Source organism: Somniosus microcephalus, unplaced genomic scaffold, assembly GCF_052327205.1.
Source record: "Somniosus microcephalus isolate GS21.2 unplaced genomic scaffold, FLI_Smic_1.0 unresolved_chr4, whole genome shotgun sequence".
Taxonomy (NCBI): domain Eukaryota; kingdom Metazoa; phylum Chordata; class Chondrichthyes; order Squaliformes; family Somniosidae; genus Somniosus; species Somniosus microcephalus.
Window position 1 is genome coordinate 36,516,452 of NW_028225182.1, and position 20,126 is coordinate 36,536,577.

Here is a 20,126-nt window from a genome sequence, read left to right on the forward strand (position 1 = left end):
GCCAAAGCATCGAAAAACATTCCTGGTTGTACACAAAAATACAGATCTATCCATACAGTGTATAAACAGATATATCCCTGAGTGTATAAATATACATTCATATAATTTGTATATACTCTTTTCTTATATTTAGTGGTTGTCCCTCTGTTTATGGCAAGCTGTAACATAGTGTGCCGCTAAGGTTACACAATTTCTCTCTTCCCCTAGTAGGTATGGGAGTTTTTGGTCGTCATTCAAATTTCTGAATTCCGGGCATATTTTTGTGAATTTTGGGTAGAAATTCTCCCTTATGCCCTGATATTTTCTACAAGCTGTGAGGAAGTGCATCTCTGTCTCCAGCACTCCCTGACTGCAGTGAGAGCATATCCTGTCCTCTCTTGGTAGCCGGGTCTGCCTGTGTCTACCTTTTTCGACCGCCAGGCTATGTTCACTAAGTCTGTACATTGTCAAGGTTTTTCTCAGTTTGCTATCCTTTACCATGGTCAGGTAATCAGCCATGTTGTATTGTCTGTTTAGGGCCAAGTAGCAATTGAGTTTGCTTTGGGTTTTTGTTGTTTCTGCCCAATATGACAGATATTTTTCCTTTTGCTTAGCGACGATTGCGTTGGGTCGAATTCTTTGTGTTACGCTGTCACTGTCCTGGGGCTGGTTATTGTTAGTAGTGTTAGTAGTTACTTCACTGAGTCCCAGGACTAGTTGACTGAGGGTATTCTTCTTTATGGTCCTCTCTTGGCATTTCAGGGCTTCGTAATGATAGCATTGGGGGTTGCTCATTTCTAGGTGTTTCCAAAATTTGGTGGCTCTTTTTTGGATAGTGATTATTAATGGATATTGGCCTAGTTCTGCCCTGCATGCATTGTTTATGGTTTTCCTTTGAGTCCGGAGGATACTTTTACAGAATTCTGCATGTAGGATCTCAATTGGGTCTTTGTCCCATTTTGCAAATTTTTGTTGTGTTAGCGGTCCCCACACCTCACTGCCATAGAGTGCAATTGGTTCAATTACTGATTAAAAAATTTTGAGCCAAATGCTAATTGGGATTTCTATTTGGATTGATTTTTTAATGGCATAGAAAGCCCTTCTAGCTTTCTCTTTCAGTTCATTCACAGCCAGGGAAAATTTCCCGTAGAACTGATTTTTAAGCCCAAGTATGTGTAGTTAGTGGTTTGTTCAATTTTGGTTGTTCCTAGTGTGAAATTTATTTTGGTTCCCTGATGTCTGGATCTTTGCTGGAACACAAGGATTTTGGTTTTTTGGGGATTTATTGTCAGGGCCCAGGTCTGGCAGAATGACTCCAGCAGATCCAGGTTCTGCTGTAGACCCTCCTTAGTTGGTGACAGCAGAACCAGGTCATCTGCATAGAGGAGGAATTTAACCTTGGATTCATATAGGGTGAGGCCGGGTGCTGTAGATTGTTCAAGTAGTTTTGCCAATTCATTTATGTAAATATTAAAGAGTGTCGGTGAGATGGGCGAGCCCTGCGTCACCCCCCTCCCCTGTGGGAAGTATTTTGTTTGTTTGTCTCCAATTTTAACTGCACATTTGTGGCTTGTATACATTGATTTAATCACATCATAAGTTTTTCCCCCTACCCCGCTTTCGGTAAGTTTCAGGAATAAACCGTCGTGCCAGATGGAATCGAAAGCCTTCTGGAAATCTATAAAGCATGCATAGATTTTGCTTTTGTTTTGATGAACGTGTTTGTCAATTAGGGTCTGTAGGGTGAAGATATGATCTGATGTTCTATAGTTTGGCAGGAATCCAATTTGGCTTTTACTCAAGACATTGTGCTCCTCAAGGAAGTTTATAAGTCTTTTGCTTATGATACTACAGAATACCTTACCCAGGTTACTGTTTACACAGATGCCTCGATAGTTATTTGGGTCGACTTTGTCCCCACTTTTGTATATGGGCGTTATGAGTCCTTTGTTCCAGATATCAGGGAAGTAACCAACACTCAGAACCAAGTTGAAGAGTTTTAGGATAGCCAGTTTCATTTTATCGTCTGCGTCTGTGACACAGAGAGAGTTAGACACAGTGAGAGAGTCACACAGAGAGAGTTAGACACAGTGAGAGAGAGTCACACAGACAGAGAGAGTTAGACACAGTGAGAGAGTCACACAGAGAGAGTTAGACACAGTGAGAGAGAGTCACACAGACAGAGAGAGTTAGACACAGTGAGAGAGTCACACAGACAGAGAGAGTTAGACACAGTGAGAGAGTCACACAGACAGAGAGAGTTAGACACAGTGAGAGAGTCACACAGACAGAGAGAGTTAGACACAGTGAGAGAGTCACACAGACAGAGAGAGTTAGACACAGTGAGAGAGTCACACAGACAGAGAGAGTTAGACAGTGAGAGAGAGTCACACAGACAGAGAGAGTTAGACACAGTGAGAGAGTCACACAGACAGAGAGGGTTAGACACAGTGAGAGAGTCACACAGACAGAGAGAGAGTTAGAGACAGTGAGAGAGTCACACAGACAGAGAGTTAGAGACAGTGAGAGAGTCACACAGACAGAGAGAGTTAGACACAGTGAGAGAGTCACACAGACAGAGAGAGAGTTAGAGACAGTGAGAGAGTCACACAGACAGAGAGAGTTAGACACAGTGAGAGAGTCACACAGACAGAGAGAGTTAGACACAGTGAGAGAGTCACACAGACAGAGAGTTAGACACAGTGAGAGAGTCACACAGACAGAGAGAGTTAGACACTGAGAGAGTCACACAGACAGAGAGAGTTAGACACAGTGAGAGAGAGTCACACAGACAGAGAGAGTTAGACACAGTGAGAGAGAGTCACACAGACAGAGAGAGTTAGACACAGTGAGAGAGTCACACAGACAGAGAGAGTTAGACACAGTGAGAGTCACACAGATAGAGAGAGTTAGACACAGTGGCCTAGAAATTCAGTTGGCTGCGCCAGGCGCTAACACCAAAAAAGAGCTATATTTCCGTCGATAAAGCCTTAGCGCCGGAATGCAGACCGATCTGCGCCGACGCCCAAATTCATTTGAGATTTAGCGCCGGCGCAAAGTGTTAGCGCCCGCTCGGGTGCGCGCGCAGCTTATGACGTCATATCCTCGCGCAACGCTGTTTTAGCGCCCCAACCCGGAAATTGAGTGGCGCCCGCCCAATGTGGCCGTGGCGCTATTAGGAATTGTAAAATGGAACGTTGCAGAGGCCCTGTGGGCCTCGGGGAGCGCAAATTAAAGGGCACCTCCACTGACCTATAAAGCCCAGCCATTTTGCTGCAATGACTTCACTGCTTTGGATTTCTACACAGAGACCAAGGGACAGAGATTCCAGATTTGGGACAAGATAGGAGAGGTCTTTTTGGCTTCTGGCCAGTGCTTTGACATTTGACTCTTGCTGATTTCACTGTTGCGACCTTGATTATGGGGGCTGCATGGGGGGCCAACATTGAGTTGCAGCATTATGTGCGGAGGGCTCGCAGACGCTGTGAGAGACGGGCAGCCATGCGTAGACACAGAAGGGCCATCAGGCGTCGCCAACGTAGGCCTTACGCACCCAGGCAATACCGGCAGCAGGTGTCCTATGTCACCATGTCTGCGGCACTTTGTGTAAAGAGGCTGCGCTTCAGAAGGGAGGTGGTTGGAGAGATCTGCCAGCTGCTTCACGCAGATTTGCAGCCACAGCTCATGTCCAGGACGTCTCTCTCGGTGGAAGTGAAGGTCACGGTGGCTCTCAGCTTTTATGCAAGCGGCTCGTTCCAAGCCGCTGCTGGGGACATCGCGAACATCTCCCAGTTCGCCGTACATCGCTGCATCCGGCAGGTCACCGATGCACTGTTCGCGAGGAGACACCAGTTCATCTCCTTCCCCATGACCCAACAGAGGCAGCAGCAGCGTGCAGTGGGATTTGGCAGGATCGCGGGCTTCCCCATGGTGCAGGGCGCCATTGACTGCACGCATGTGGCTATGCGGGCACCTATAGACAATCCCGAGGTTTACCGCAACCGCAAGGGCTACCATTCCCTCAATGTGCAGCTGGTGTGTGACCACAGGCAGCGCATCCTAGCTGTAAATGCCCGCTTCCCAGGAAGCAGCCACGATGCTTTTATCCTGCGCCAGACTACTGTGGCTGACATGTTCCAGGCACAGCCTCCACCAAGGGGATGGCTTATCGGGGACAAGGGCTACCCTTTGTGCACATGGCTCATGACCCCGCACCGCGCGCCCAGGACCCCAGCGGAGGACTCATACAACGAAAGCCATCAAGCAACAAGGAACGTCATAGAGCAAACCATAGGCGTCCTCAAGCAACGCTTCCGCTGCCTGGATCGCTCCGGCGGCTCTCTACAGTATTCGCCGGATAGAGTGTCCCAGTTCGTCGTCGTGTGCTGCATGCTGCACAACCTGGCTATCCGCCGGACGCAGGCACTGCCACCTGACATTGCACCACCACCTGAGGAGGACGAGCAGGAGGACCATCAGGAGGAGGAGGGGGAGGAGGAGGAGGAGCAGGCCAGGAGGGGGCCAGAAGGCCCAAGGGCCGTACGCCGGGGGCTTATTGCTCGACACTTCTAGGCCCGCTGTGAGGGAATGGCCTGTGGGAATGAGCGCACCTGAAGGCAGCCGCTCCGGAAGCCGTCAGCCAGTTAACGCAGCAAACACTTGAAACATGACACCTGGACAAGCTGAATAAATAAAAACCTTTATTTAACAAACTGAGGCCCCTTCCCACATGAAACTCAAAAACACAGAACACACCCAAAAAACAGTCACAAACATATGTCACTCCCCCAACTTGGGGAGGACTAACAAAAGTTGGCCATCCACATGGCCTTCAACATTGGCCGTAACAAAAAAAGGGCCCCCCTCGCCAACAGAAAGACCCCCATAAAAACAAAAAATGCCTTCAATTTCGGCCATCCACAAAAATCAGCCCCCAAAACACAATCCCCCCCATATATACCATGCCGCAGAGACCACACTCTAGCGGCTGTGCCGAGAGGGCGAGTCCTTAGAGAGCCTTCCCCGGCCCCTGCCCGGCCTGCTGCTCCGCCTCAACGTGGGCCCTGTGGCGGCCTCAAGGCTGGGGGAAGGCTCATGAGGGCCCCCATGCGTCGCGACAGATGCCCTTGGGGGTCGGCCAACACGACGCACGTCCCGGGAGGGGCCAGCTGCTGACTGCTTCGGCTGTGGCTGGCCAGCATCAGTGGCAGCAGCAGCTCCTCGCACCCTGGCTGGGGGAGTGGCAGTGTCGGATGCTCCAAGGGGGGCAAGCTGGCTGCTGCCAGGCGCGCGAGGCTCAGCAGACACAGTGGCAGTCGTCCGGCCTGGCAGTTCAGCTGGCGCAGCTATGTGCTGGAGGCCAGGCCGCTGTGTTGCAGCAGGGCGGCGGGTGCGGGTGCGACGCCTCTGCGTCAAAGCGAGTGTGGCAGAAGTCAGTGACCGCACTGCCCGGGTATGTGCCTCCAGCTGCTGTGACAGTGTGTCGAAGGAACCACCTCTCTGGCGACTCTCCTCCTGCAGTGCCGCGAGTAGTTCGACCCCCCTGGCGTGCGCTGCGGCCAGTTGCTTCACCCCCCTGGCCTGTGATTGGCCGAATGCTGCCACACTCTGAGCCAGGGACTCGATGGCGTGCGGCATCTGCTGCACAGCCCCCATGAACTCATGGTGGCGCCGGTCAGACGCCACCGAGATCTCTTGCAGGAGGTGCACCTCCTGGCCGAGGCCACTCTCCGGACTGGAGAGAGGACTCTGCAGCTGGGGAGAAGCCGGCCGAGCTGGCCGACCCCTGCCGCCTGCCTGGACCCCACTGCAAGCAGGATCTGCCCTCCCCTGCAACACCTCCCCCTGGCTCTCCTGCATGCCAGACGTCCCCCCTTCATTGCCATCCCCTGGCACGGCTGAGGGCTTGCCCGATGGCCCGGCTTCCTCCTCGTCCTGGACGTCCTCCTCCTCCAAGGGCCTGGCACCCGGTGCCTCAGGGACCACCTCCTCCTCAGCAGCTGAAAGCAGGAAGGCACAAGAGTAGCTTTAAAGTGAGGACAGGGCGTCAGCGAGGGACGCCTGAGCGGTGGCATTATGCGCATTTGTTCGTCAGTGGGAAAGGATTTAGATCGGAAGCACTAGGGCAACGAGAGAGCTGCAAGCGGTCATCTCCTTACCAGTGGCTTCCAGCACAGGGTCCGCATCCCCGATGGCTACAGGGCCAGTCACCCGGGGACGCAGGAGTCCAGCGACGCTCTCCTCCAGAGCACTTAGAGCCTGGTAGTGGGGCCGTCCACCACCGGTCTCCAGCCGGCTGCGCGCATTTCTTGGCCTGCAAGAGAAAGGACGGACTCTAAGTACAGTGTGGTGCCCTGTTGCTGTGTGTACTGCCTGTGGAATAGCCTGGCCAGTGTGGTCAGTGCAGAAAGTGCTGCTGATGATCATGCCAGTGGCATTGCTGCGTGAGGAGGGCTGCCCATTATGCCTTTGAGGTCCCTTTGCCCATAGTGTGAGGCTCACATGCAAGGATGAGGAGGACAGTGGAAAGGGTACTCACCTTCACCAGCCGACAGAGGTCATTGAACTTTTTGCGGCACTGGTCCGCAGTCCTGGGCACATCTGAGTTTGAGGAGACCCTGCGTGCGATGCTCCTCCAGGCTTTCCTGAACTCTCTCCTGGGAGCCTTTCTGCCATTGTCCGGGCACAAGATGGGTCTTCTCTCCTGGACAGCATCAATCAGCACCCTCCGTGCATGGTCTGAGAAGCGCTGGGCTCTTTCACGGGCCACCTCCATCTGTTCTGGCGCTATTTTGTCCCACCAGCACTGTTGAGGCCTAGCAGCAGGGCTCCAGTGTGCAGGGCGTGGCAGCAGTCAAAGTTGACCCTGCCCCCTTTAAGAGCAGGCCGGCGTCAGGGTGTCTGCTGTCAAGCAACACATGACGGCACCTGCGCTGCGCCCGGCATCGGCGTTATCAGGCCGCAGCGCCGGTTTAGCGCCGGAACCGAGCATTGCAACGCCGGTTTCAGTGCTCGCCAAAACTCTTGGCCAAATCCACTGAATTTCGGCGCGGTTGCCTGCAGTTTCCGGCGGGCGCTAAATTTACCGAACGCCCGACTTTAGCGCCCCAAAACTGTGCAAACTGAATTTCTAGGCCAGTGAGAGAGTCACACAGACAGAGAGAGTTAGACACAGTGAGAGAGTCACACAGACAGAGAGAGTTAGACACAGTGAGAGAGTCACACAGACAGAGAGAGTTAGACACAGTGAGAGAGTCACACAGACAGAGAGAGTTAGACACAGTGAGAGAGATGTGGTGTATGTAACCTGTTCCACCTTAAGAGAACTACCTTAAGAGATGTACTACTTTCTCTTGGCTGCTGTATACTGTAATACCGGTGCTGACCACACCGGTATATAAGTGTTGTGTAGGGATTTGCAAGGCAGTTCAGCCCTGACCTCCGAATAGTAAAGACCTGTTAAAGTTATTCTTGTGGTCTGTGTCCAGTGATTTATAATAAGCTTAACTGGGACACACAGACTTAACAGTATTCACTCGTTTTGTTGAAGAAGTTTCTGGTTTTCTGGTTGAAAGCAGTCTACTTGAAGCTTTAATTGATTTCTGATAAGGCTATGGGACTTTGTACATTGTGGTGTTAATTAGTGTCGATGTGGAACTTACTTTGAGATTATTGCCCAGTAAATGGTATGCTTTATAAAAGGGAGAAAAATAAGTTAACAGGGGAAAATTAAAAGAAAGGAAAAAAAAAGATAAAATAAATTATATTGGTAAGAAATTTATGAGTACTTCGACGGCTGGGTTCTGGATCAAACGAATGCTCGAGTGAACGCACGCCGCAGACACAAATGACACGCACGCACGCATGATGGAACTTACGCTCAAGTGAACGAACGAGCGAACGAAAGAGCGGATGATTGAACAATTGAATGGGTGAACGATGTCAGTAGGACTGGCGTGATACGGGTTTTTTCTTGGTTTATTGAAATAGTGGTAGTTTGTACTGTAAATATTATTGATTCATTTGTAAAATTTATCATTGCATTTATATTGTTAACCATAAAGCTGTTTTCAAGGTTTTGTTTTTGTTTCTTATTGTGGTCAATGAATGTAATGGATTAACTATGTAATTGATGAGTTGTATAAGTACTGTTGTACAATAAAAAAACAGTAAATGTGAAACAAACAAAAATTTGATTTTAGCAAACAGTCCTCGTGTATCTGTCCCCTCGTGTCTCTGTCCCCTCGTGTCTCTGTCCCCTCGTGTCTCTGTCCCCTCGTGTCTCTGTCCGCTCGTGTCTCTGTGCCCTCGTGTCTCTGTGCCCTCGTGTCTCTGTGCCCTCGTGTCTCTGTCCCCTCGTGTCTCTGTCCCCTCGTGTCTCTGTCGGCTCGTGTCTCTGTCCCCACGTGTCTCTGTCCCCTCGTGTCACTGTCCCCTCGTGTCTCTGTCCCCTCGTGTCTCTGTCCCCTCGTGTCTCTGTCCGCTCGTGTCTCTGTGCCCTCGTGTCTCTGTGCCCTCGTGTCTCTGTGCCCTCGTGTCTCTGTGTCCTCGTGTCTCTGTGCCCTCGTGTCACTGTGCCCTCGTGTCACTGTGCCCTCGTGTCTCTGTCCCCTCGTGTCTCTGTCCCCTCGTGTCCCTGTCCCCTCGTGTCCCTGTCCCCTCGTGTCCCTGTCCCCTCGTGTCCCTGTCCCCTCGTGTCTCTTTCCCCTCGTGTCTCTGTCCCCTCGTGTCTCTGTCCCCTCGTGTCTCTGTCCCCTTGTGTCTCTGTCCCCTTGTGCCTCTGTCCCCTCCTGGCTCTGTCCCCTCGTGTCTCTGTCCCCTCGTGTCTCTGTCCCCTCGTGTCACTGTCCCCTCGTGTCACTGTCCCCTCGTGTCTCTGTCCCCTCGTGTCTCTGTCCCCTCGTGTCTCTGTGCCCTCGTGTCACTGTCCCCTCGTGGCTCTGTCCCCTCGTGTCTCTGTCCCCACGTGTCACTGTGCCCTCGTGTCTCTGTGTCCTCGTGTCTCTGTGCCCTCGTGTCACTGTGCCCTCGTGTCACTGTGCCCTCGTGTCTCTGTCCCCTCGTGTCTCTGTCCCCTCGTGTCTCTGTCCGCTCGTGTCTCTGTCCGCTCGTGTCTCTGTCCGCTCGTGTCTCTGTCCGCTCGTTTCTCTGTCCGCTCGTGTCTCTGTCCGCTCGTGTCTCTGTCCCCTCGTGTCTCTGCCCCCTCGTGTCTCTGTCCGCTCGTGTCTCTGAGTCCTCCTGTCTCTGTCCCCTCGTGTCTCTGTCCCCTCGTGTCTCTGTCCCCTCGTGTCTCTGTCCGCTCGTGTCTCTGTGCCCTCGTGTCTCTGTGCCCTCGTGTCTCTGTGCCCTCGTGTCTCTGTGCCCTCGTGTCTCTGTCCCCTCGTGTCACTGTGCCCTCGTGTCACTGTGCCCTCGTGTCTCTGTCCCCTCGTGTCACTGTGCCCTCGTGTCTCTGTGCCCTCGTGTCTCTGTCCCCTCGTGTCACTGTGCCCTCGTGTCACTGTGCCCTCGTGTCTCTGTCCCCTTGTGTCTCTGTCCCGTGTCTCTGTCCCCTCGTGCTTCTGTCCGCTCGTGTCTCTGTCCCCTCGTGTCTCTGTCCCCTCGCGTCACTGTGCCCTCGCGTCACTGTGCCCTCGCGTCTCTGTCCCCTCGCGTCTCTGTCCCCTCGTGTCTCTGTCCCCTCGCGTCTCTGTGCCCTCGCGTCTCTGTGCCCTCGAGTCTCTGTCCCCTCGCGTCTCTGTCCCCTCGCGTCTCTGTCCGCGCGCGTCTCTGTCCCCTCGCGTCTCTGTCCCCTCGCGTCTCTGTCCCCTCGAGTCTCTGTGCCCTCGCGTCTCTGTCCCCTCGCGCCTCTGTCCACTCGCGCCTCTGTCCCCTCGCGCCTCTGTCCCCTCGCGCCTCTGTCCCCTCACGTCCCTGTCCCCTCGCGTCCCTGTCTCCTCGCGTCCATGTCCCCTCGCGTCCCTGTCCCCTCGTGTCTCTGTCCGCTCTTGTCTCTGTGCCCTCGTGTCTCTGTGCCCTCGTGTCTCTGTGCCCTCGTGTCTCTGTCCCCTCGTGCCTCTGTGCCCTCGCGTCACTGTGCCCTCGCGTCTCTGTCCCCTCGCGTCTCTGTCCCCTCGCGTCTCTGTCCCCTCGCGTCTCTGTGCCCTCGCGTCTCTGTGCCCTCGAGTCTCTGTCCCCCCGCGTCTCTGTCCGCGTGCATCTCTGTCCCCTCGCGTCTCTGTCCCCTCGCGTCTCTGTCCCCTCGCGTCTCTGTCCCCTCGCGTCTCTGTCCCCTCGCGTCTCTGTGCCCTCGCGTCTCTGTGCCCTCGCGTCTCTGTGCCCTCGAGTCTCTGTCCCCTCGCGTCTCTGTCCGCGTGCATCTCTGTCCCCTCGCGTCTCTGTCCCCTCGCGTCTCTGTCCTCTCGCGTCTCTGTCCCCTCGAGTCTCTGTCCCCTCGCGCCTCTGTCCCCTCGCGCCTCTGTCCCCTCGCGTCTCTGTCCCCTCGCGTCCCTGTCCCCTCGCGTCCCTGTCCCCTCGCGTCTCTGTCCTCTCGCGTCTCTGTCCCCTCGAGTCTCTGTCCCCTCGCGCCTCTGTCCCCTCGCGCCTCTGTCCCCTCGCGTCTCTGTCCCCTCGCGTCTCTGTCCCCTCGCGTCTCTGTCCCCTCGTGTCTCTGTCCCCTCGTGTCTCTGTCCCCTCGTGTCTCTGTCCCCTCGTGTCTCTGTCCCCTCGTGTCTCTGTCCCCTCGCGTCCCTGTCCCCTCGTGTCTCTGTCCCCTCGTGTCTCTGTCCCCTCGTGTCTCTGTCCCCTCGTGTCTCTGTCCCCTCGTGTCTCTGTCCCCTCGTGTCACTGTCCCCTCGTGTCTCTGTCCCCTCGTGTCTCTGTCCCCTCGTGTCTCTGTGCCCTCGTGTCTCTGTGCCCTCGTGTCTCTGTCCCCTCGTGCTTCTGTCCGCTCGTGTCTCTGTCCCCTCGTGTCTCTGTCCCCTCGTGTCTCTGTCCCCTCGTGTCTCTGTCCCCTCGTGTCTTTGTCCCCTCGTGTCACTGTCCCCTCGTGTCAGTGTCCCCTCGTGTCTCTGTCCCCTCGTGTCTCTGTGCCCTCGTGTCTCTGTCCCCTCGTGTCTCTGTGCCCTCGTGTTTCTGTCCCCTCGTGCTTCTGTCCGCTCGTGTCTCTGTCCCCTCGTGCCTCTGTCCGCTCGCGTCTCTGTGCCCTCGCGTCACTGTGCCCTCGCGTCTCTGTCCCCTCGCGTCTCTGTCCCCTCGCGTCTCTGTCCCCTCGCGTCTCTGTGCCCTCGCGTCTCTGTGCCCTCGAGTCTCTGTCCCCTCGCGTCTCTGTCCCCTCGCGTCTCTGTCCGCGCGCGTCTCTGTCCCCTCGCGTCTCTGTCCCCTCGCGTCTCTGTCCCCTCGAGTCTCTGTGCCCTCGCATCTCTGTCCCCTCTCGCCTCTGTCCCCTCGTGCCTCTGTGCCCTCGCGCCTCTGTCCCCTCGCGTCCCTGTCCCCTCGCGTCCCTGTCCCCTCGCGTCCCTGTCCCCTCGCGTCCCTGTCCCCTCGCGTCCCTGTCCCCTCGCGTCCCTGTCCCCTCGCGTCTCTGTCCCCTCGCGTCACTGTCCCCTCGCGTCTCTGTCCCCTCGCGTCTCTGTCCCCTCGCGCCTCTGTCCCCTCGCGCCTCTGTCCCCTCGCGCCTCTGTCCGCTCGCGCCTCTGTCCCCTCGCGCCTCTGTCCCCTCGCGCCTCTGTCCCCTCGCGCCTCTGTCCGCTCGCGCCTCTGTCCCCTCGCGCCTCTGTCCCCTCGCGTCTCTGTCCCCTCGCGTCACTGTCCCCTCGCGTCTCTGTCCCCTCGCGCCTCTGTCCCCTCGCGCCTCTGTCCGCTCGCGCCTCTGTCCGCTCGCGCCTATGTCCGCTCGCGCCTCTGTCCCCTCGCGCCTGTCCCCTCGCGCCTCTGTCCCCTCGAGCCTCTGTCCCCTCGCGCCTCTGTCCCATCGCGCCTCTGTCCCCTCGCGCCTCTGTCCCCTCGCGCCTCTGTCCCCTCGCGGCTCTGTGTCCTCATGTCTCGTGTCTCAGTCTCTGTGTTTCGCTGCAATGTCGTGCCTGCACACTTGCCCCTGTGTCCTTGTGGCTCTCTGTTGTTAATCCTGTTCAGTCAAAGGACAATTAACCAAGCTTTGCATTGCTGTAGTTCTTTGTGCCTATTAACCTGCTCTTGCACGCCAGTGGAATATCTTTGTCGTCACTGCTACAACTGAACCAATTTGTTTGCTTTCACTTGGGACTCTCGCTCAATCTTTCATCCAAGGTCTACCAGCTCTCTGCTGATACATCTTCATTAGACGCTGTGTGAATGAAGAGGGAAATAGGTCCTCAGGAGCGAGTTTTCATGCTGCAGTTCAATCGACGGGTTCTTCCGGCATCTCAAACTCAACAGTAAAATTGTACCAATATTACAGCGAGCATTTCTACAGCGCCTTTCACAATCTCCGGACGTCTCAAAGCGCTTTACTGCCAGTGAAGCACTTTTTTTGAAGTGTAGTCACTGTTGTAATGTAGGAAACGCGGCAGACAATTTGAGCACAGCAAGATCCCACAAACAGCAATGTGACAATGACCAAAGCCTTTCCACCCTCTACAAGGCACAAGTAAAGAGTGTGATGGAATACTCTCCACTTGCCTAGATGAGTGCAGCTCCAACAACACTCAAGAAGCTCCAGGACAAAGCAGCCCGCTTGATTGGCACCCCATCCACCACCTTAAACATTCACTCCCTCCACCACCGGCGCACTGTGGCTGCAGTGTGCACCGTCTACAAGATGCACTGCAGCAACTCGCCAAGGCTTCTTCGGCAGCACCTCCCAAACCCGCGACCTCTTCCACCTAGAAGGACAAGGGCAGCAGGCGCATGGGAACACCACCACCTCCAAGTTCCCCTCCAAGTCACACACCATCCTGACTTGGAAATATATCAGCTGTTCCTTCATTGTCGCTGGGTCAAAATCCTGGAACTCCCTCCCTAACAGCACTGTGGGAGTACCTTCACCACACGGACTGCATCGGTTCAAGAAGGCGGCTCACCACCACCTTCTCAAGGGCAACTAAGGATGGGCAATAAATATTGGCCCTGCCAGCGACGTCCACATCCCATAAAAACGAATTAAAAAAATAAATGCTAGGCGCTAGGCCCCTTTTAAAATGGAGTCAGCCGCATCGCCGGTGTGAATGGGACGCTTTAAGCCTACAGTCCCCATTTTGAGGCCGTTATCGGGTTTTACACCCATTTTCCCCGAGTTTACATCCGTTTTTGCACCAACCAATGGGCACGCAGATAAGTTCACCGATTGGAAACTTGTGAGTAGCCCCCCCTGCAGGTCACGGGCAGGCACAACAACTTTCTTCAAGGTGCAACAGCATAGGTGAGGCACTGACAGACCGGCTTCGGTTCAAGGAAAGCGGGGGGCGGGGGGATGAAGGGATATGGGAACAGGGAAGGTAAATGGGATCAGGGTTACCGCCCATGTGGAGGATCGACTCCAACGGCGTGCGGATAACGTGGAACTCGCGCCCACACCGCTACCCTGTCAACCGTGACTCGATGGGTCGCACCCTCTCTCACCTCTGAGTCAGAGGGCCGCGGGGTTCGAGTCCCCACTCCAGGGACTCGAGCCCACAATCCAGGCCGACGCTCCCGGGGCCAGTACTGAGGGAGCGCTGCACTGTCAGAGGTGCCGTCTTTCGGATGAGATGTTAAACCCGAGGCCCCGTCTGCCCTCTCCTCTTGTGTTAAATCAAAAACAAATGCAACTAAAAATCCAGTAACTTTTAAGAACTTTTAATAACCCAAATCAGAAATTAAATTAAAATTTGGTCATTTGGACCTATTATGCACTCCAGTCCCCGCGGCGCCCACCGGTCACGAAATTGCTCGAGCGTGCCGGCGGAGACCGCGTGCTCCATCTCCAGGGCCACCCGGGCGCGAACATGGCCGCGGAAGCGCGGGAGGCAATCTGGCCGGACGACCCCCTCGACCGCCCGCTGCCTGGACCGATTGATGGTTACCTTTGCCAGGCCCAGGAGCAGACCCACGAGGAGGTCCTCCGACCTGCCCGCTCCCCTCCGCACCGGGTGACCGTAGATCAGGAGCGTGGGACTGAAGTGCAACCAAAACTTGAGGAGCAGCCCCCTTAAATAATGGAAGAGGGGCTGCAACCTCTCGCACTCGACATAAACATGAGTCACGGACTCCTCCAGACCGCAAAACAAACAGGCGGTCTGGGAGTCCGTAAACCTATTTAAAAATCTATTGCACGGAACTGCTCTGTGCAACACCGTCTGCCCTCTCAGGTGGACGTAAAAAAGATTCCGCGACATTATTTTGAAGACGAGCAGGGGAGGAGTTCTCCCCGGTCTCCTGGCCCAATAGAGTCATAGGGCTCGATTTCCCAAGCCTCGGGGAGGCGGGCATGGAGGCGGGACAGCACGTAAAATCGGAGAAATTGGGGGCAGGTGGCAAACCCGCCCCCATCCCGCCTCCGTGCCCTTTTGCCAGGAGGCGGGAGGGTGTGCAGCTTCGGGTCCCGTCTCCTGGAGGCGGGAAAGGCTTTTAATCCTTTTAACTGCCCGTTAACAGGTAGTTAACAGGCAAAAAATAGGATTAGTGCCATTTGACCTTCACAGGTGGAGGCTTCCCGACCTCGGAGAACCCCGCCGGGTTGGAGGAGACGTGGAGGAGTTCTGCGGCGGTCGGAGGCGCCTGGAAGTAAGGTGTAGAGGTGAGTGATGGGTGCAAGTGTGGAGTGGTAAGTATGCAAGCTGAGTGATAAGTTTAAAAAAGTGTTCACTTACCTTTTGTTACTTCTTATAGCCTTTAGCCGTGCTGGATCGGGAGAGCGGACATCCACCTTGTCAATTTCAGGTAATGTCTGATGGACCCTCCGATCCATCAGACCTCTGAAATGTACTTTTTTACAATGTTTTTTCAGTCCTCACCACAAAAGCGAATCAAACTAAAGAGAATGTCAGAGCTTCACAGAGCCTGTCAAACGCTGTCATTTCTTCTTTCAAGAAGTCTTGACAGCGCGTCTGACGTTGACGTGATCTGTCGGTGACTTCTTCCCTAATCGGCCTGCTGAGCCGGCCGGGCGATTTAACAAGCTCAATCAGGGGAAAATCCCTCTGAATGGTCAGGCGAGGATGGAGGCGGGACATTGACACGACAAGCAGCAGCCCCGCCTCCAAGTCGCCTCCATTGACAAAATCCAGCCCACAGAGTCATAACGGCACAGAAGGAGGCCATTCGGCCCATCGAGTCCGTGCCGGCTCTCTGTAGAACAATCCAGTCAGTCCCATTCCCCCGCTCTATCCCCGTAGCCCTGCAAGTTTATTTCCCTCAAGTGCCTCTCCAGTCTCCCCTTGAAAACATTGAGTGTCTCCGCTTCCACCACTTCCGTCGGCAGCGAGTTCCAGGTCCTCACCACTCGCTGCGTAAAAAAGATTTCCCTCACGTCCCCCCCCTGTATCTCTTGCCCAAAACCTTCAATCTGTGTCCCCTAGTCCTTGTACCATCAACTAGTGGGAACAGCCTTTCCCCGTCTAGCCTATCCAAACCCGTCATAATTTTGTACACCTCGATCAAATCACCCCTCAACCTCCTTTGCTCTAATGAAAACAAATCCAGCTTCTCCAACCTGTCCTTGTAGCTCAGATCCCCCCTCCCCGGAACCATTCTGGTAAATCTCCTCTGCACCCTCTCGAGGGCCTTCACATCCTTCCTAAAGTGTGGTGACCAGAACTGGACGCAATACTCCAGTTGTGACCTAATCAGCGCTTTATAAAGGTTCAGCATAACTTCTCTACTTTTGTACTCAATACCTCTATTTATGAAGCCCAAGATCCCATAAGCTTTGCTGACCACTCTCTATTTATCCCTCAATCAACATCACTAACACAGATTGTCCGGTCATTATCACATTGCTGTTTGTGGGAGCTTGCTGTGCGCAAATTGTTCTGCCGCGTTTCCTACATTACAACAGCGACTACACTTCGGAACGTAGTTCGTTGGCTGTAAAGGGCTTTGGGACGTCCGGTGGTCGTGAAAGGCGCTAGAGAAATGCAAGTCTTTCATTCTTTTCACATGGAGTGGTTGAAGCAAATAGCATCGATGCATTTAAGGGGAAGCTAAATAAGTGCATGAGAGAGAGAAAGGAATAGAAGGATATGCTGATAGGGTGAGTAGGGCGGGCGGATGGAGCATATAGACCAGGTGGGCCAAATGGCCTATTTCTGTGTTGTAATCGCTATGTGATTCTAGGTATACAAGGTACTTAGTGGGACAGAGAAAATAAAGTTTAGAAGAATGAGAGAGGATCTCACTGAAACGTATAAAATTCTGACAGGGCTAGACAGACTGGATGCAGGGAGGATGTTTCCCCTGGCTGGGGGGTGGGGGGGTCGAGAACGAGGGGTCACAGTCTCAGGATACGGGGTAGGACATTTAGGACTGAGATGAGGAGAAATGTCTTCACTCAGAGGGTGGTGAACCTGTGGAATTCTCTACCACAGAAGGCTGTGGAGGCCAAGTCACTGAATATATTTAAGAAGGAGATAGATAGATTTCTAGACACAAAAGGCATCAAGGGGTATGGGGAGAGAGCGGGAATATGGTATTGAGATAGAGGATCAGCCATGATCATATTGAATGGCGGAGCAGGCTCGAAGGGCCGAATGGCCTACTCCTGCTCCTATTGTTCTATGTTTCTAAACCAATAGTTTCAAATACACCAGGGCCGGGAGGGCAAGAGGGCACAAGGTCAGGGCAATTCAAGGTGTGACTGCAGAACGTATTTCTGTAGACAGGGGTGGGGGGAACGGACAGCTGGAGGGGACTCGGCAGGGAGGGGTGGTTGTCGCCTGGACATGAGGGAGGAAATGGTGGGGACAGTAGGGCCGGGGTTCTGAGATCAAGTGCTCTCCGAGCGTTCTTCGTCGGCGCCTATCTCACGAGTAATGACGTCAAACAGACAGGAACGTGGATCAGTTGAAGGGTCGGGGACCGGAAGGCTCCCTCTAACCGGGGTTAAACCCGAGGAGACGGTTTATCTAGTTTTGGTATTGAAAGGGATTGTTCTCCTTTGGACTATGAAGGTGACGGTCCATCAAGCCTGGCCCACATCCAGGATGGTTGGAACATCCTAAGAACATAAGAAATAGGAGCAGCATTCGGCCCCTCGAGCCTGCTCCGCCATTCAATAAGATCATGACTGATCATCGACCTCATCACCTTCCCTGCACTATCCCCATATCACTTGATTCCCTTAATATCCGAAAGTCTACCGATCTTTGTCTCAACGACTGAGCCTCCACAGTCCTGACCAACCACTTCATGTCCCCCCACCCCTCCCCCTCCGCCCCTTCCCTCCCCTACGTGGTCAAGTGTGGATCTCCCGGAAGAACCAAAACACAAGAGGAAAAATCCCAATCAGGGAAAATATTCTCTGGGAAAATTCCTCTCCGACCCCCTCGGGCGAACAAAACCAGTCCCGGGAGATCACACGGACCAAGTGTTGTCTGTAAAGTCACTGACCTTCTCTATGGTGTGATCTCTGCTCCAGTCAGGCACCGGTCCAGCCCCCTCTTGAAGGCAGAGAGCCAGCGCCCACCGCACCAGCCGGCACTGAGTGACTCACTACTCTCTGGGAAAAGAACTGCCCAACATCCCAGTCTATTCCTACCCTCACACAGCCTAAACATCTGTCCCCTGGTCCTCCCCAATCTGTTAAACTGGAATAATCTATCAATAGGCAAGCGATTGACAACTTGTATTTATATAGCGCCTTTAACATAGTAAAACATCCCAAGGCGCTTCACAGGAGCGATTATCAAACAGAATTTGACACCGAGCCACAGAAGGAGATATTAGGACAGGTGACCAAAAGCTTGGTCAAAGAGGTCGGTTTTAAGGAGCGTCTTAAAGGAGGAGAGAGAGGTGGCGAGGCGGAGAGGTTTAGGGAGGGAATTCCAGAGCTTGGGGCCCAGGCGGCTGAAGGCACGGCCGCCAGTGATGGAGCGATGATAATCAGGGATGCTCAAGAGGCCAGAATTGGAGGACCGCAGAGATCTCGGGGGTGGGGGTTGTGGGGCTGGGGTAGGTTACAGAGATAGCGAGGCCACGGAGGGATTTGAACACAAGGATGAGAATTTTAAAATGGAGGCGTTGCCGGACCAGGAGCCAGTGTAGGTCAGCGAGCGCAGGGGCGGGGGCGGCGATGGGTGTACGGGACTCGGTGCGAGTTAGGACAAGGGGGCGGTGGAGCTTTTGGATGAGCTCGAGTTTACCTGGGAGGCCGGCCAGGAGCGCGTCGGAACAGTCGAGTCTAGAGGGCAACAAAGGCAGGGATGAGGGTTTCAGCAGCGGATGAGCCGCGGCGGCGGCGGAGTCGGGCGGCGTTACGGAGGTGGAAGCAGGCGGTCTCGGTGATGGAGAGGGTCTGGGGAGGGAAGCTCATCTCGGGGTCAAATCGGACGCCAAGGTTGCGAACGCCCTGGGTCAGCCTCGGACCGTTCTTTCATTATTTTGTAAACCTCTATCAGGTCGCCTCCTCGCCTATGCTGCTCAGCGATAAATACACCAAGCTCTTTCAGCCTATCAAGGTTTTTTTTACGCTAGCAATCATTCTCGCAGCTCTCCTCTGGACCGTTTCCACCTCACCCACAGTGGGAAAGAAATCCCTTCTTTTATGTTCCGTTCCTTTAATAGACGACGCTGATCAATATTTTTCTCTCTCGTCTCCCTGTGGCAGGCAGTGCTCCAAAGCTGGGCAGGGTTCTGCCAAGTGCAGTTTTCTGACCAGCCACAAGGAGGTACCCCCCCCCCCCCCGAGCAGAACCTGCCCTGTGATTCTTGCCCAGTGTCCGTGGCAACAGGCTTTCAGGCCTACAAGTACGTGGCCAAATGTGGGCCCGTCCAACGCCCCCGGGGCCGGCCCACGGCCTTTAATGACGATTGAAACGCACCCCCGCTATCTTCCACCGGTCAACGTGGGCCCCCCGAGCCACCTGGAGTGGGAAGGCGGCGACTTTGATTGCCGATCCGCGCCCAGTCTGGCAAACTCATTGGTCCCCTCACCTCCCCCCACCCCACAACCCCCACCCCCCCGCCATTCTTTGGCCGAGATGGTCAAGGGCTGTCATTGCTGATGGAACCGTCACCCCTTCAGGAGAGGTGGTGGGGGTGGCAGAGGGAGAAATAGGAGATGGATTGGGGGGGGGGTGGTGTCCCTTTAAATTTTCCACCGTGACCTCGAGGGGTGAAAGTAAGGGGCGCAGGCCAACATTCCCGCCAGGCTGCGCGGCGGCCTGGGGGTCCCGCGCAGGCCGCTCACCGGCTTTTAAGTAGGGGAAAACCGGGCGGGCGCAGGAAACGTGAATGGGGGCCCCGCGCGGGCCCTTAAAGGGCCCGCGCGGCGGGAAATTTAAAAAAAACCCAAGAGGCAGCCTCTGAGGGGCTCGGACCCTTTAAGGTCGGGCAGCCTCCGCTGGATGAGGTACAGAAGGCAGTCGCACGTGAAAAGGCTGGGATTTCCCTAGCTGGAGACAGGCTGGCAAAAAAAAAAATGCCCTTTCCCTTTAAGAAGGCAGTGACTTTCGTTGCGTTCAACTGAACGGTGACTGACAGTGACATCCTCGTTGGAGATTGATGATCTTGGACCTATTCTTATTCCTTTAAGGAAAAGCAGTGAGATAGGTATGTGTGTGTGTGTATGTGTGTGTGTGGATTATATTCCTCCACTCCACTATTTCCCTGTGAAGGCTGGGAGCCTTGCCTTTAAGAAGAGGTGACAATTCCTCCAAGGTTGAGAGGTGGCAGCCTGCCTTGTACCTCTCAGACATTGAGCGGGACAGCGAGCGCAGGGCTGGTGTAAAAACTGATTGGAGCATCAGCCACTGCTGCGCTTAAAGGACTCGGCTGCTTGCTGGAGAGCAGGGAAGGGAAAAAAAAGGACTGGCAATGTGACGTGCCTGTGAGAGAGAGAGAGAGAGAGAGAGAGGGGGGAGGAGGACATAAAGAACAACCACCACAGCAACAAGAAGAAGGAAAAAAAAGCCCTAAAAGTCGGGACGGGCCGTGAATGGAAGGATGGCTGCCTTGGCAAGTTCTCTCATTCGGCAGAAGCGTGAGCTGAAGGAGCA

General features: G+C 54.6%; 2 protein-coding genes across 2 annotated transcripts in view; both read left to right on the forward strand.

The window, feature by feature from the left end:
* The window catches only part of LOC147090542 (cilia- and flagella-associated protein 45-like), a 55,230-nt gene extending 36,287 nt beyond the window's left edge, over positions 1-18,943 (forward strand). Inside the window, exon 5 of the mRNA XM_085977061.1 lies at positions 18,737-18,943. Coding sequence (XP_085833187.1) covers positions 18,737-18,943 — 207 coding nt within the window. The remainder of the gene's footprint in view (positions 1-18,736) is intronic.
* A 1,073-nt stretch (positions 18,944-20,016) lies between these two features.
* The window catches only part of LOC147090543 (fibroblast growth factor 11-like), a 370,019-nt gene continuing 369,909 nt past the window's right edge, over positions 20,017-20,126 (forward strand). Inside the window, exon 1 of the mRNA XM_085977062.1 lies at positions 20,017-20,126. This exon is cut by the window's right edge and continues 140 nt beyond it. Coding sequence (XP_085833188.1) covers positions 20,074-20,126 — 53 coding nt within the window. The 5' untranslated portion in view covers positions 20,017-20,073.